This window comes from Erithacus rubecula, assembly GCF_903797595.1.
Source record: "Erithacus rubecula genome assembly, chromosome: 15".
Taxonomy (NCBI): domain Eukaryota; kingdom Metazoa; phylum Chordata; class Aves; order Passeriformes; family Muscicapidae; genus Erithacus; species Erithacus rubecula.
The window spans coordinates 122,438-138,837 of NC_136667.1; the positions used below are offsets into that span (position 1 = coordinate 122,438).

The 16,400-nt window shown below is 41.4% G+C and overlaps 1 protein-coding gene across 4 annotated transcripts; it reads right to left on the reverse strand.

Moving 5' to 3' along the window:
* Positions 1 to 4,453: 4,453 nt before the first annotated feature.
* Positions 4,454 to 16,400, reverse strand: RBMX (RNA binding motif protein X-linked). 4 transcript variants are annotated; one of them, XM_079318670.1, is made up of 9 exons: positions 16,168 to 16,400; positions 14,769 to 14,898; positions 14,468 to 14,574; positions 8,857 to 9,028; positions 7,658 to 7,774; positions 7,191 to 7,305; positions 6,958 to 7,083; positions 6,778 to 6,881; positions 4,454 to 6,268 (listed from the first exon to the last, which is right to left on the reverse strand). In XM_079318670.1, exons 2-9 carry the CDS (start codon positions 14,875 to 14,877, stop codon positions 5,961 to 5,963), a joined length of 1,158 nt encoding a protein of 385 aa, XP_079174796.1. In that variant the 5' UTR covers positions 14,878 to 14,898; positions 16,168 to 16,400; the 3' UTR covers positions 4,454 to 5,960. The 4 variants fall into 4 exon arrangements, with proteins under 4 accessions (XP_079174796.1, XP_079174795.1, XP_079174798.1 ...); XM_079318669.1 differs by having other exon boundaries at positions 14,769 to 14,895; positions 16,168 to 16,298; XM_079318672.1 differs by having other exon boundaries at positions 6,778 to 6,866; positions 16,168 to 16,297.

Sequence of the window (16,400 nt, forward strand, 5' to 3'; positions counted from 1 at the left end):
TACTGAGATCACCTTGTAACAATAACCTTCCAAGATGTAACACTAGTAATCTTTACCACCATCCCAGTGTCTCCAAGTAAAATATGTTTTTCTTCTTAATTAGACAAAAAAAAACCCAAAGCCGTAATACTTTTTAACAGTAAATTTATTTGCCCTGGGAAATACTGCAATTCTACCAATCTGCTACACAGATTTACTCCTGGAATCTGCAGCCTATAACTGAAGGTTAAAGTGATACCCTTACTCCAAACGTAAAGATTTAAATCTGTACACAAGGTATGCATGCTTTTTCTTCTTTAGCTATTCATTATGAATTGAGGGTTGTTTAAATGAGATCAGTTTATGTCTATCACAAAAGTCAGTATAGATTTTATTATCCATGAATGTTTATGAGTTTTCTACACGAAATACCAATATCTAAGGATTCCTTTCACATACATTGGCCCATCAACATATATCTAAGAGAAAAACATACAAAAATCAAGACCATGTTTTGAAGGAAGTACCTACTCCCAAGAGATATAATGCTGTCCAGTGTACACAAAGAACACTAATTATTCTGGGCATTCATCACTAAAATCATTTCAGTACACCAACACTTCCCTCTTCTCATCCCGAAGGCCAGGACAAAACTGTTAATGTAATATAGCAGAACTTTTCATGGTTTCTTGGTGAAGTTCTCTGTATTGAAGAGGACTAAGGCTCACAGCTGTTTAACTTGCTGCTTTCATCAGCATAAATGGCAACCCAAGTATTGTGCTCCTGTAGGATGTGTATGCAATGGGGAATGAACTAGCTCACTCTGGACCGTTGGAAGGTGCCAGCTATGGCAGGCAGTGGTTGGCTTCCACCAGTGATTTCATGTATGTCCAAGAGATCAGTTAGAGCTACTTTAAAAGGCAACTCCTGAATGCTTACACAATCCACTAGAAAACGGTGGGCAACACTGCACTCAAAAGCCAGGCTGTATCAGTTGTGATCTTCGATTTTCCAATGCATATCTACTGCTGCACTGCTACCTTCTAGGCACTGTAACTGGAAAAAGGAAATGCAAGTTAGTATCCTCTCAGAAGCCAAGAGACAAAAAAGCTCATTAGCTTTGAATTAATTTTATAAATACAGTTAATATATCTGGATTGTATTTGATTTGTTCCAATGAAAGCACATCAATAGCTAACTACAATAATCAAAATGTCTTGAGGACAACTTGTACTAATGCATGCTCCTTGGATTATATCCTCTCCAGGGCAGGTACTAAGTACTGCAGTTCCTGTGTGTATTCCCCCTTCAAATTCTACCCACCACAAAATCTCACCAACTCTTGATAATCTCAGCATGCTACTGAGGAGGTCTGTAATACATTGCTATACATATTGGTACTAAGCTGTAAGTAATAATGTGTTATAAATTAAATAAAACTTGTAATCAAGGGAAGGTAAACAGCTGGCAATTCCAGTAACACCCTGATTTTCCACAAAGCTACCTTCCTTGCCACAGGTTATTTACTGCTCCCTTAACATTGGTACCATGCCTGTTAAGAATCTGGAAACATTTAAAAGCTGAAGAGAAGGCTGATAAGAGTGTGCTTTTGTCTCTAATACCTGCATTTATTAAAATGTGGTCACAACAGATTTACTAAACTGAAAAAAATGGATAATACTAATATAATACTATTTTCTTTATAGAGAAGCTTTTTCACGTGTCAAGAATAATTATGCTTCCGCTTCCCAGCTAACAGAGGGAATTGAGGTGCACATACACAAAGTTTAAAATGTTCTGACACATTCTATATGATGATTTGTCAGTATCTTTTGTTAAAGACAGCGTTTTGTCTCTTATTAGAAGATCCAAGACCTGGATCTGGGTCAAATTATAAGTTTAAAAACTGAGTCCTGATGTTTTTTTGCAGGTTGGTGGGGGAGTGAAGGGGAAATGCTACTTTTAGACCTATCCACTTTAGTAGCACACTAGGGACATCACTGATTTTTGAATGAAAAAGGTTTTCTTAACCATTAGAAACATCTACTGTGAAGTGTCCTATCAGTAAGACTTAAATTTAAATATTTCAACAGACACATCTTAAAAGGAAAACAAAGACAAGAACAGAATTTGCTGGATGAAATTTTATCAAATGTCAGAAAAATAAAAAGCTGGTAGGGCAGTAGCTTTTGTTTTGCTTAACTACATAGGTCCCTGAATAGAAAACACTTGTGAAGACTCTGTATTTTATCTGAAACATAATCCAGCACCCCGAAACAAAACATATTTTTTCTTTATTGTCAGGGTAACAGCACTAATTTATCAGGAGTACTTATAAAACATTACTGGCATATTCTGACAGGCACAGTTACTGAGACTCTATAAAGAGAATGAATTGTAACCCAACTGATGCTGCAAACATCACACAGTATACAACACAACCTATCCTTCCCACAAGATAGAATTCCCTGATAACAGTGACCACCTGTCAGATAAACCAACTGCACTTAGTTATACTACAGCTTTTTTCTTTTTTACCATTTCAAAGTTGGTTCTTGTAAGTAGAATTTGAAACGCAAAATAGCTTCTTACATTTACAGATTCAATAAAGAACTACATAAAGGAGTACATACGCTTCTTCACATAAATGCTTCCCTGGGAAAAGGTAGGTGTCTGTCCTGGTTTGAAAGGACAGGTGTCTGCCAGTAAGGGCAGAAGTTTCCCTTTGGAATAGAGACTTTGGTTCCACTCCCCCACCAAGTATTATAATTGTTTGAATCAAGGACTCTGAGGCAGAGATAAGGGGGTGGGAATAACAGCTCTTTTACTAATATATCTAACTGTACAAGCAGAAAACAATAACAGTTAAAATTGCTAACAGAACGAAATAGGTAACTCGGTGTCAGTCCCTTTAGATGCAAGCACGCTGTCTCCGTGCTTAATCCCAGTCCGGATCTGCTGAAGGGCAGGCGGGAGGGGCGGCAGCGGCCACGCCGGTCCCGGGCGGGAACGGGCTGGAGCGGCGGCTCCTCGCTCACCGTGTGTGTCCGGGGGATCAGCTGTGTCCGCAGAGGCAGGAGGCTGGAACGGGGCAGATGCAGGGCAGGTGGTCGCAGAGGGTCTGGCTCTGCTGTGCTCGGCCGCGTGGCTGAACGATCCCAGGCGTCCTCCTCCCGGCTCGCCGGAAACCCGAGTGCCCTCCCGGAAACCTCAGAGGCCCCTCCGGGGGCCGTCCCCACCCACCCCTTTGTCTGGACCCATCAGAGACCCTGGGTGTAGCCCGGCCAGCTCCATTGGCATGATAATGGGAAAAATTCTTTCAATTGACACACTAAAAGAAAAACAGTCAACCCCCAACAGTGTCCTTATCCTTCAATCTGTACTAGATTTTATTAAACTCTGCACACACTCTAAGTTATTTCCATTTTTTAATTAAAAATTATAAAGTAAAGAAATTTTATTTTCTAGAAAGTTCGATTAGCATGACAGCCACTACAATTTTTTCCTTGTGAGTTACCAGAGAAACAGGAGAAAGACACACTTTCACACAAAATCCGAAGACAGCTGCTCTTGAATCTTCTTGAAAATTTTAAAAGGCTAGGCTTCAGAGCCACAAAACACAGTCTTAAACTGTTCTGGAGGTGCCTGAAGTCTGCAACTTAATCCCAGGACCTCTGCAGAGATCAATTCCTAATCCAAGATTATATTCAGTCTAATTGCTCATCCTACACATTTAACAAGACCGATTAAATATCTATACTGACACTTATTATAGCTCTGATTTTTATGGTGTGCTCTTATAAAAATTCATAGTTAACACTTTCCACCACACAACTTGAAGTGCAGTTGTAAACATGTTTTTCTTTAGCTGAACCCAAACTGGCCCCGTTTTTGCAGGCAAGTAGTGTCTTGCTGCCATTCCTAATCTGGTTGGTTTACAAAGCCTTTTTAACTCTCCTCCAAAATTTAAACAGAAATTAAAAACAACACTTAGCCATGAAGAACATCCTACAAACCTACAAACACAATGACCAGGAAACTTCCTTGCACCTATTACACTGCTGTAATATTTACCTTACATATTGGTACAGGCACCTCTCACGTCTGCCATCAACACAGATGAACCAGCAGTATTTCAGTGGTATCTTCTAGAATTTATCCCCCTGCAATTAAGAGAAGATATAGCAAACTGAGAAAAATGTTTTACAGCACAAGTTAACCACCTAGTTATTGCCCCATTTCAAAACAATGGCACGTGTTTGGTTTGCAGATTATTCCGTTGCAAGTTTTTACTACTTCTTTAAATGGTGGAGGATTCACAGGCTTGGAATGGACTGGAATGGCTTAGAAAGAGGTTGCACGGCTTATGGAATTCTCATTCCTTTTCAAAGGTGCACTGCCATGTTAAATCCGTAAGTTGAATGACAAAATTTACTGAGGACTAAACAGTAGTACAAAGGTTTTGGGTTTGTGCTTGTTTTTTTTTTTAGTTGGAGGTCTTCATGCTTACTACATTCAAGAATATCTTTTGCACTTCATGGCTTTACCCGAGTTGTAACAATTTGCCACAGGCTCTGCCACATGTACTGAGTATCCCTGCAACGCAGTGTCAAACTAAACTGAGTCAAGCATCCAACTAAACCTCAAGTTTGCATTTCTTGCTCCCAACTCCCATTAGTTGAGCTGGTATTTGTCAATCTAAACCAATTCCTGATTTCACAAGGCTTTAATTTTGTTAATATGTTGTATATGCAGGTTCTTTAAGCATCTTTACTGGTCACAAAATACCCCCTCCCCACCCTACACGGCAATATTCTGCCTACAGCGAGTTGCATTACAGTTTAGTTTTAAAACTGATGCTGTAAATGCTTTTATCCAGTAACTGCTGAATTTGGAGAATTTCTAATGTACTGGGAAATGTATTTTCCTCTTTTTTTCTTTAATCTAGCACTTCCACTGCCACAACATGCAGCTTGTCTTACTGTATTGGAAGAAGGTAACTTGCTTCAATTTCGACTTAGACTGAAAAACTAGTTTGCTTTGCTTACCATCTTTGCTGTTTCACAGGCATTTGATGCTCTTAATCAGCTGTGGAATGCTGAAAGATTCACTTATTTTAGGAAGCCATAAGCCTTTGAGAAGTTGGAGATAAAGACTTCTTTGCTTATCTTTTCTCCTTTGGAATCAAAGATGTTCCTTTAAAAGTGAAACACTACAGAGTTGCAAAAATTTGAAACATTATGAGTAAGCATCGTTTTGCAGCTTCTTTGATGGAATTGGTCAATGGTTTGTGGTTTGTTGTTTTTTTTAACAGTATTTTGTAGCTGACTTACATGAACATGATTTTTTTTTTTTTTCAGGGGAGATCTTTAAACTCCCCATGAACAAGTAGGAAGGCAGAATATAGTATTATCCACTTGCTTTTTTGGTTAAAGTGAATGAAATCCTCTATTTTTCTTTAGACAAGGATCTGAAGGCATTTTGTATTGGGAATATCGTGACTTTAAATACTAGGCACAACTGAGCTTTATGTGGAATCATCCCCACCACCCTCCAAATCACAAGCAATACTTTCAGAATGAGATGCTGAACATGTAGAGCAATCCATCTCCAAGTTAGATGGTTGGATGTTGTGCAGAAGATCTTAAGAACAGCTTTCTCCACTCATGACGAAAATCAGATGGAAGTGTGGCATTTCAGGGAAACTTTACTTTGAAAATTACAACACTAGTACACAGCTCAAGCTTATACAATTAACATCTGCTTTCTGAAAGAAATGTTAACAATTTTGAAATGATATTAAACATTGTTTTAACTTTTTCTCACAAAAGCATAAAAGTCATGGAGGGGAAAACTTAACAGGCAACAATAAAAAAAGGTTAAAAACAACTTTTCCTTTTAGTAGTCCTCTGGTAGTAAAGATAGAACAGCTTCCACATTTGAGAAATTATCTGTCTTGGTCCAAAAGTTTAAGAGTGTTTTTAGTATCTGCTTCTGCCTCCACCTCTATCGGATCTGCTTCCGCCACGGCCACCACCTCTGGGTGCCCCGCGGCTTGAACTACTGTAAGAATCCCGAGGAGGTGGATAGCCCCTTTCCATGGACGGGGGAAGACCCCTGTCTTGTCTTCCAACACGATCACGGCCACTTGAGTAGACATCACTTCTGCTGCTTGAGTAACTTTCTCGGCTTCCATATCCATCTCGTGTGCTGCCGTAATCATCATAGCGACTGCTTCCACCATATGATGGCGGGGGCCCTCGAGCAGGTGGAGCACTACGTGAGTTACCTGCAGGGTCAATGGTCAGGTAATATGGCAACACCATAAGTTATAGAGAACAATTTAATACCTGAATTTACAGAATTGCTGTATTAAAATGTTTACTGCTACTCTTTTTATGTATTGAGATGGTCTTAATATAATCTGCCACACTAATGGTATTTTAAGTGGGGATTGCGTATCAGGCAGTGAGTGGATTTAAAGATTCTGAAGGAATGAAGACGGTGTGTTTGTTTATTCAGGCAGGCTCTTTAACTGGGTATTCCAGAACAGCTTGTTATTTTAGAGAAGAAACTCAGCCATATTTTCCAGAGACAGCTGTCATTCTGAACTGTAGACTTTGCTTCTTTAGCTTACAGCTTATTTAACAAGATGATCAAATGATAACCAACAACTGCATTTTCACTGTAGGGGGGGAAAAAAAAAGTGTGCCACTTCCCCCTAAAACACAAGCAACCCAGTCAAAGTCAGATTTTATACACCTGTACATTTACATGATCTTCAAAATGGATCCTTACCGTAACTCTCATATGAATCTCTGTAGGAACCTCCACTTGGATGATCTGAGTAGTCTCTGTCACGTCCACCACCGTATCCATCACGATCGCTATAGGAGGAAAGACTACTAAGACTTAGTACAAATCACTAACATCACAGCAAGAATAAAGTGACAGGGAGAAAACTCCAACAGTAGGTACCTGTATCCCCTGGAGGGGTATTCATCACGTGAACTGGAATGACCATAATCACGATACGCGTAGTCTCGGGGAGGTGGTGCATAGTCCCGGGTATCCCTGGAACTGGGATAATCTCTGCTCGAATAACTACGGAGAACAAAAACTGAGATGTTAGCCACACGCCCTACCACAGAATCAAGATCGTTCTTCAAGCTAAGACCACTTCAGTGAAATAGCACAGTGTAAGCACTTACCCATCTTTAGTGCTATAGCCATCGTCTCTTGGAGACATGTAGACGTCTCTCCGTGACGGCATTGGCTCTCTGCGCGGAGGACCACCGTAACCGTCTCTTCCACGTGACACAGGAGCTTCACAGAAAAAGTCCCTTTAATTAGCATTCAGCCGTGCACAACACTCCGGGTAAGTGCTACTAAATAGTCGAAAGCAATTTAATACTGTCTCTGGAGCTTACATTTAGGCTACTTTACATTTCTGCTTGTACAGCTTTAAAGCAACACTAGATGAAACATACTCAAATTGCACCAAATTGCTCCCAACAGCTATAAAATTACATTGGTATGAAAGGAACCAAAAGATTAGAAAAACAATATGTTATCCCACAGCAGACTGAAATCAGAATCAATGATTTGCACCAGTTCCTAAGGGAAGACTAATGTGCTTCAGCTGACCAAGCACTCAATTTAGTCAGGAAGTCCTTACCTCTTCCTCCCATACTACTGCTACGCACTGGTCCTGAAGGTGCAGATCTTTTAGGTGGAGGGCCTCCACTTCGTGGAGGTGGACCTCTCTTCATGGGAAGTGGTCCCCGAGAAGATCCTAGAAGGACAAGACATGAACCAATTTTTATTTCTGCAATACTCACATGAATTATATCCTAAGGCCTGAACTACAACAACCTAAAGGTGCTATTATTACCACTACATGATCAACAGTAAACATGTAAAACTAGACCTCAAAGCTTTGTCTTGTCTTCCAGCCACTATTAAATGCTACTGGCAAAACTGAGTCAAACCTTCCACAGCCTAAATTCCTGTTGAGAACTGTCTTTTAGAACTTCTCCAAAAGCTACAGGGTGTGACACAAGGGAAAAAGACACCTAGCTGATACCTGGAATCAGTCACAGTTTAAAGGCTTAACAAGTTACTGTTCTCAAAAGACAAGAGCCACCTGGGAAGATGTACTAGAGAAGAGCCTACAGAGAAGGTACAGAAGTACTACCGAGTCTGAAGAACCTACTACACAGATTCTTCAAGACAGAAGTTTCACTATGTCAAGGGGGTGTGGGGGGGGTGTGGGTGGTTCTGCATTACGACTTTTACTGTTACACCTCAGGTGCTGCTTGCTACTTCTTTTAAATGAGTTTTGCTTTGATACTGAAAAGTCTGAATTAATAATTGGATCTTAATAAATATCCAGTATCAAGTAACTATCCTTACACTTTAGAAAGCTTTAACTCAACAAACAAGGTTTAGCTACCCTAACTCTCACCCTGATCTGGAAGGATCAGCCCTACAATTTTCTCAGTTTAGACCTCTTGCTATTAAGAATGAAAGGCAGTTCCCTTTCCCTGGTGGTAGAGAATCACTTTTTCAATTTGAATACCAGAAAGCTTCCTTTCTCACGTGCAAGGCAGGAGTTCTGCTTTTCTTTCATAGGCAAAAGTCAAGTGGAGTGTTAGTTGTAGAAAGGAATCTTCACATTTGAAAGCCTTTTCTTAAGGTGTACTTGCCTAATCAAAAATTTGACTAATCTGCCGAGACCATATTTCATCATTTTAATAAAGAACAAGGAGTGCACTATTCAGGTGTTTGATTTTTTTTTCCAGTAGGATTATTGTCATCTTCCAATGGGATTGTCTTGTGTTGTCGAAGTGTATAATGAGAGAGGTCAATACATACCCAAGTGACTCCCTCTTGAAGGTGGTCCTCTCGCGCCACTTCCGCCTCTTGCGCCTCTAAGGCCCCTGGGAGGACCTCTGCTTCGGGGAGGGGGTGGCGGCCCACGCCTACCACCACTTTCAAAGGATGGCTTGGTTGCTTGTTCCACTTTAATTGCCTTCCCATCTAATGACTAAAGAAGAAGCTGCTTTACTTACTGCTCAGTCATGTTTGTATTTCTTAAATCAAGCCCCTCTTGCTTCGCTATCATAGGGCTTCCATTTTATAAGTTAGAGCAACTCTAGAACTGATTTCGGTCTTCAGTATTAGTCCCCAAGTACTCAGCAGCATGTTGGGCCTAATTTCAATTTCTACAGTACTTCATTCTTGTGGTATTGATGGCAAAAAAACCACAGAGCAGCATCAGAAAGGACTTTCAGTGAAAACACAAGTGTCCAATGATTATGGCAGCCCCATGTCATTTATTCTGTACATGAAACATGATATATGATCTACAATTTACTTTCAATTGCCATGTACTTTTGTACCAAACTAGTAGTGCACCTGTAGTTACAAGGTTAAGCTGAAGGTAACTTAGCTTCAGTCAGGATTTCTGGCAATGGGGAGGCCGTTTAGCACATTTTCTTGACGTCCTGATAAAACGGTGATCACTGTAGTATTTAGAAGTTATTTCAGCATCTACACAGCAGACTGAGTATGACAAGTCACCTTTTTTCTAGTGTTTCAAGCTGGGTTTTCAATCAAGGTGACTGTCACAACTTACTCTATTACTTGCTTCTCCACAGGGAAGGTGCTTTGTGGTTGGGGTATTTTTATTTGTGGGTTCTGTTGTGTGGTTGCAATTTTTTTTTTTTTTTTTTTTTCCTTTGGTGGTATGAAAAAGGTAGAAGCTTTTTTTGGAATATAGCCCTCCAATACCAGGAACTCTGCAGCCAAATAATATACCTCAAACATGAGCAGGTAGTACATTTAACCTAGTTAATCAAATTTCTGTGTTATCTTTAGACACCACATTTGGATATTACAGCAGAACCAAGACCACAAGCTCTGCTAAAATTAGGTTCCTTCACACCTATCCTGGCAAACATGGTTTATTTGCCTTTTTTAGCAGTTAAATATTTAACTCTGCCATGACAACTAGTTCATTACCAAGCAGAAAGTGGTGTTCATTGCTCTTTGCTGCAATAAATGAACACAAATATGACTGCTAGCAATGTCTTAATCTGCATTGCTAATAGAATTTTATTGAAATACTGAATATTTTTTGATCGCTATCAAAATCTGAAAATCTGAAAATTCATTGTAGTAGCTCATATATTTTGCCACCTCACAGAGTTGTAGTGACTGTTAGAAAATCTGTGTGTATACATACACAGATCCAACTTGATCCATTGTGAGGAAAAAAAGAGAAATACCAGCAAAATCATATTGATCTTGGCTTTGACTTCACAAAATATTTTATTTATGGAAGGCTTCTCAAAGAGCCTTTTGGCATGACAAACTGAAACATCCCAGGAGTGAGCATTAGCCACTCTAATAAGTGGAACTTGTCAGTTTGCATCAAATTGATTTACCATGGTAATTAATATCTCAGTTTCATCCTTCTCAAGCAGGAACAGTGGGCCTGAAGCCTTAGGCTTTGCTATGGCCACTGCTGTCCTCAATTTCATGGCAGTCTTGACAGCTTGTTTTAAGTTCAGCACTTTAAGTAAGCACTGTCCCCATCTGCTAAGCATGGGTTCTGAAAACCTGGATGCTAAGTTCAAGTTCTTTCACTTCTGTTATGTAGGAGGTACAGTTTTCCTTTTAACTTCTCCTATTTTCTTCTGCCTTGCACTTATGCATCTTACCTTGGCAAAAGATAGTTTCTTTGCAGACTGCTTTACAAAAGTAGTCTTAAAAAGCTATTCCATAGGTCCAGAAAGACCTTTCAATAGGTACAAGAATATTTTTTTTGCTAGCCGGGAAATATTTGTCTAAATTAGTCCAGTTTCAGAGCAGAGGGGACATTTTATGGTTTCTTAACTAAAAGAAAGGTCTTACATCAAATATAAAAGTCACACAACCCATCTCAGAATAAGGAAGTTTTTTCAATGTGCTCAAAGCACAAGCTGTCAACATGAATGCCTATTAGTTTGTTTTTATAGCCTTGATTCAGAGTGCTATAGAAGCTTTTTTAATATGATATGAGCACCACAAAGTGAAGTCACCCTGGTGCTAAAAAGAATGGAAATAATTTAGGACAATAATAGTTTGGCAATCAAAGTCTCCTATCTGTGGAATGAATAATCTGTACAGATTTGTAAAGTGAGCCAGGGAACTTTAACCAAACACAATTAAAGAGAACTATCCTGCAAACTCTACCACATTTCAACAGAAAATATGAATGAAATTTGCATAATTTTGGGAGCGGGGCAAAAAATCAAGTACTTCAAAGCAACTGTTACAATAACTTGCACAAAGCTGGTCCTAACACCACACAGGGCTTTCCTCTTCAATGACCACTTCACTGTTGATGCTGCAATCACTCATTTCTCCACCTTCCTCGATGAAACATTAAGTTTTCTTTAGACATATATATCCAAGAAACAAAGATCCATTTCTTCAGAGGTCAAGCTTCTTTACATTTTCACTTCTTCACCACAGGACAGGACGCATTTCTGTCAATTAGAGTGAGGCAACCTTCTGTAGTGCTGAGTATAGTTTATACTGTATGGACTGTAGCATCAACTTCCATCCTCTCAACACAGACCAGCAGGCTTGACAGGTCTACAGCGGAATTAAATAATTGGTTTGTCCCAATCTTTTGCCTAAGGTCATTTCCTCTCTTAATTATCCATTTCATCTTAAGGACATCGAATCCAAAGATCAAGAGAGCAGGCCACTGCACAGAACAACCACTACAGACCTGGAAGGATCCACATTTATGTCCTGGAAAGCATGTGCATTTTGTGGCATCAGGATTTAGACTTGACTGTCATGCATGAAAATTCTTCTTAAGGAAAGCTTGTGTAAGTACTTCTACATTTCTTTTGCACTGCTCTGACAGGTTAGCATTGATTAAGTTCAGAAGACAAAGTAACTGAAGGGAGAAATTTCCTTCCCAACTCTAAAATAATTATTTCCCTATCTCTTTACGCTCGACAAACTTATCTTCAACAAGCAAGCTTTGACTAGTCTTTGCCTGTCCCAGTACAAGAGTGAAACATAGTTGTTGGTGTATTACCCGCCACTCAAATTGATGCAAAATTGTGGATAAATTTTCATAAACATTTGCAAAATAAAAATCAAATGCAAATTCATTCTTGCATAATCTATTGGAGTCAGCCTCTTCCACTGGCTACAACTTCAAATTCCTTTGGGACGACAGAATGAGCAACAGATGGACAATGCAGGACTCTTCCCCTGGCCAGACAGATCACCTAGCTCCTTACAGACTGCTTGAACTGCAGTCTGCACAGTGCTTCTGCTGCTGTTTTTCAAGTGCATTAAAATCCCACAAATGCTCCAATCCTTCTTTTTCAGACAAAGAAACCTTCAAGTTGTGACTTATGACAATTACCTCTTCTCACACCATGCCTCAAACAGAGCTAGGGTTAAGCCTGCTCTTCCTCAGACCTTGAATGCAGAGTCTTTTGGAGTACAAGCAGCACCTGCTGTCCAGAAGGCTTTCTGAAGATGAGAATGAAAGACCACCTTATGAATATCTTTCATATCCATGGTTAAAGCAAGTTGGACCACAGGACATTCTAGGCCAAATCCCATTTGAGGATGCTCTTTTCATACACTACTTGCTGTTCTAATTTCAAAGCAGATGATGGTACTTCTAGATTTATAGTGAAGACAAAACCATGAAAACGATGATCCACAAGGCCATCCCTTCCAGCATTTCTTGACAGTAATGCAGATTGTTCAGTCCAGAATGAGCAGACACAACCTCGGCCAAAACATTGTCTCATACAGCTACTTTATCAAGCAGTACTCTCCCAAATGTTCCCAGTGTGACCAAACACATGCCACAATGTTCAAGATATAGAACAGTTGGTGATTACTTTCACAGGGATTTTGATCTGCAAGCTACACTCCACAAACATGCAGATTAGTGACTGAATTCCTTTCAGTCTGACAATTACATATTGGTCCTTGAAATTTTCTTATGTGAGGGTTCAATGTCCATTTCAAAGAAAATAAAGTATTTAAGCACAGCAGTAAACAAGTCGTCAGAATTGTGACAAACATGACAGTAGAGAAATAAAATTCAATAAAAGCAGCACCTTGACAGATGTTTAGGCTGGTACAGAAAGAACATCACCTGAATTTGCCACTCTCTGCCTTGACAAAACTACTAACTTGTTTAAAAAGGAAGTTTTCAAAGAAAGTAGCCCTACTGTGATAAGGTTGTAATGAAGCACTCAGAAACATCAGTATATGGAATAGAAAATCACTATCCTTCTATAACACACAGCCTGCTGTAACACAAATAACAAGAAATTTTACTATTTGGGTTCATGAACACTACACCAAGCTCATTTCCTTATTCCTAAAGTTGCTTTACTTACTGACTGCAATAACTGATGCTTTTCTTTCACTTCAACTTTATACTAACAAGACAAATGTATCAAAATCCTGAGTGTCAATTAATCAGCCACTCAATGTTTCTTCACTTTACTCAAATGGCATCTCAAGAGAGACTGCTTACAAGGCCAGTGCAGTGTGACCTCAACACAGCCATTCACATAATACACGGAAAACCAGAGTCCACAATTCAAGAGATCCAAGATGTCTTTCACTGCCTGAAGAGACAGCACCTCTTTGAACATAAGCAGCTGTCAACCAAAAATTAGGCCACTTATATCTACCCATTCAAACACATGCCACAACAGATACAGATTACAGCAGCCTACCATTACTTGACAAACTATCCTGGTATTGCCTTGGAACTTGTGCTGCACATTCCTGTATTTTTATTTTTAGAAACATCACTCTTATTTCTTTTAAAGCTACACCACTGCATTTTAGGATGTAAATGAACAAACACAGTTGCCGGCTAATGGCAAAGCCATTGCACATTAACTGGAAAGATGTCTCTCACATACACCAAGCAGATCAATGATGCAAGTCACAAATGTAGATTATCCACAAAATGCCAGATAACTCATCAATGTGCCAGCACTCAAGGGAAGTCACAGTCAACCCACCTTAAGGGAACCGTTAATAATTTTCAGGTAAGCCACTTCCCATTAGTGTAATTTACACAGTACTACATTCAAATATGATAAAAAAGAAATCCAACCCAAAAATCATCATTGAAACATGCAACAATGAAGAGCTGATTGCTGAAAAACCCTCCATCACTGATCAAGGAACAATAAGAAAAGAGAGTGTAACTGACAGCTAGCCAGACTTCATTTTCTAGTAGCAAATCCATGAACAGGAGAAACAGATTTCAGCTTCATGGAGAGACAGACATGCTGTCAAATTTAAACTTATGACTTGTCTCCATGATCTTCTAATCCATTCTCTTTCCAACTTTTATTACCAGTTGATTTACCCAAAGATTAATTGTCCTGGTCAGCAGCAAATGCAACATATAACTGATCTTAATTCCTACCTTTCCATTCATATCTCTGGCAGCATCCTTTGCATCTGCTGGACTCTCAAACGTGACGAACGCAAATCCTCTGGACTTGTTTGTTTCCCGATCTTTCATCAAAAGGACTGCAGAAACAAAGCCACATCAGCCTTCCCTGTAATTCCCTATAAGGAACACTTAACCTTTATTTAACCTTTTAAGCTCAGAACTTCTTAGAGGACATGTAAGCACCATCATTTCAGATGATCATCGCAAAAAAAGTCATCACAGCTATGTTGTTGTTTATTTTTAGTATTATCTTAAGAAAAGTTTTCTTTACCTTCCACAATGCGTCCATATTTGCCAAATACAGCCTCAAGGGCTTTCTCATTAGTCTCTGTGTTCAGGCCCCCAATGAACAGCTTCCCAGGACGATCTGCTTCAACCATTTTGATTCTGTGAGTGACCTACTAAAAAAGAATGAGGCCATTATTAACAAAACATCAAACAGCAACAGAGACCTCACGGTATATAAATGACATCTGCCCTCAGAAGTACAAGTAGATTTTCTTTGGAAACAGGGAAGAAATATGAGGTATAAAAACATTAAGTAATTGCAATTTTTTGTAATGGAAGCAAATGAAACTAGTATCAACAGCTACTTCTTCATAATATATAGTGTATTTAAAAGATAAAAAACAGAACTTTGAATAGTGAAACAAAGCAGTGTTAAAATGAAGCAATATTGGTGACTGTGAAAACTCTTCCAGAAGGGCTATTCTTTTTGTCGTAGATTGCAATCCTAGCATACCTTTCCTTTAAATCCTGGACATTACAAGTCATTTACTTAATGTGCCAAAGTAATACAAAATTATTAATTCTTCAAAGCATTTTCAGTCAGTACTTATAAATTAAGCTTATTCTTTGTACTATCTACATGAAGCTATGCTGGCGTCCTGGCCTACACAACACGTGAGACTGAACAGACACACCAGACCACCACTACAGTCCTACACAGCAATGTCAAAGCTAAAGCCACGGGGACGGGAGAGCTTAAAAAGAAAAAAGCCCAAGGGCCGAAACAAAGCCAGAGCTCCCAGAGCCTGGCGGGCCGCCCGGCGCTTGTGGACAAGCGCAGCCCGCGTGTCTCCAGCGGGACGGCAGAAGGCCCGCGCCAGCTCCGACACACACGGGAGCGCGGACAAAGCGCTGCCGAGGGAGCGCGGCGGGCCCAGGCCGGGCCGCACGGGAGCCGGGCTCGGCCGCGCTGCGGGACGCGGAGAGCGGGGGGGCGCGGGACCCTCCGGGCTCCAGCGCCGTCACAAAATGGCGGCCGCCTCTGACAGCGGCTCCGCTCCGTCCCGCGCCCCGCGGCCTCCTCGGCGCTCACCCACCGCGCGACTCGACCCCGTCCGGACACATCGGCGCGGCGCTCCCGCCGCGCCCCCCTCGCCCTCCTCCGGGATGCGGAGGAACCCCCAGACCTAAAATGGCGGACACCGCGCCTCACGCCGACGGGACCCCCCTCGCCCCACCGCAGCCGCGCGAATCGCGCCGTCCTACCCGGGGCAGGGCAGGGAGGGATTGCGGGCCGAGCTCGGCTCCGCCGCACCGCCACTCCGCCGCGAGCGGCGCGCCACGCGGCCCCCGCTCCGCGGACCTTTCGCCGCGGATCGCCGCGGATCCCCGCAGAGCCCCGCGGTGTCCCCCGCAGAGCCCCAGCCCACAGCCGCGCTCACCTCCACCCGCGCCGACCTGCAACTGCGCAATGGGGGCGAACAAAGGCGCTGCGGGCCTTTATAGCTTTACGTCACCCGCCGGACGGAGCCCCGGATGCGGCGGCAGCGCCAGCCCGGCAGGGGGCGCCCGCGACCCGCCGTGCAGCTCCCGCCGCGGACACCGGGCCCGGAGAGTCCCGTCCTGCCGGCGGCGGGGAGCGGCCCGGCACCGCCAGCGGCGGGAGAAGAGCGGC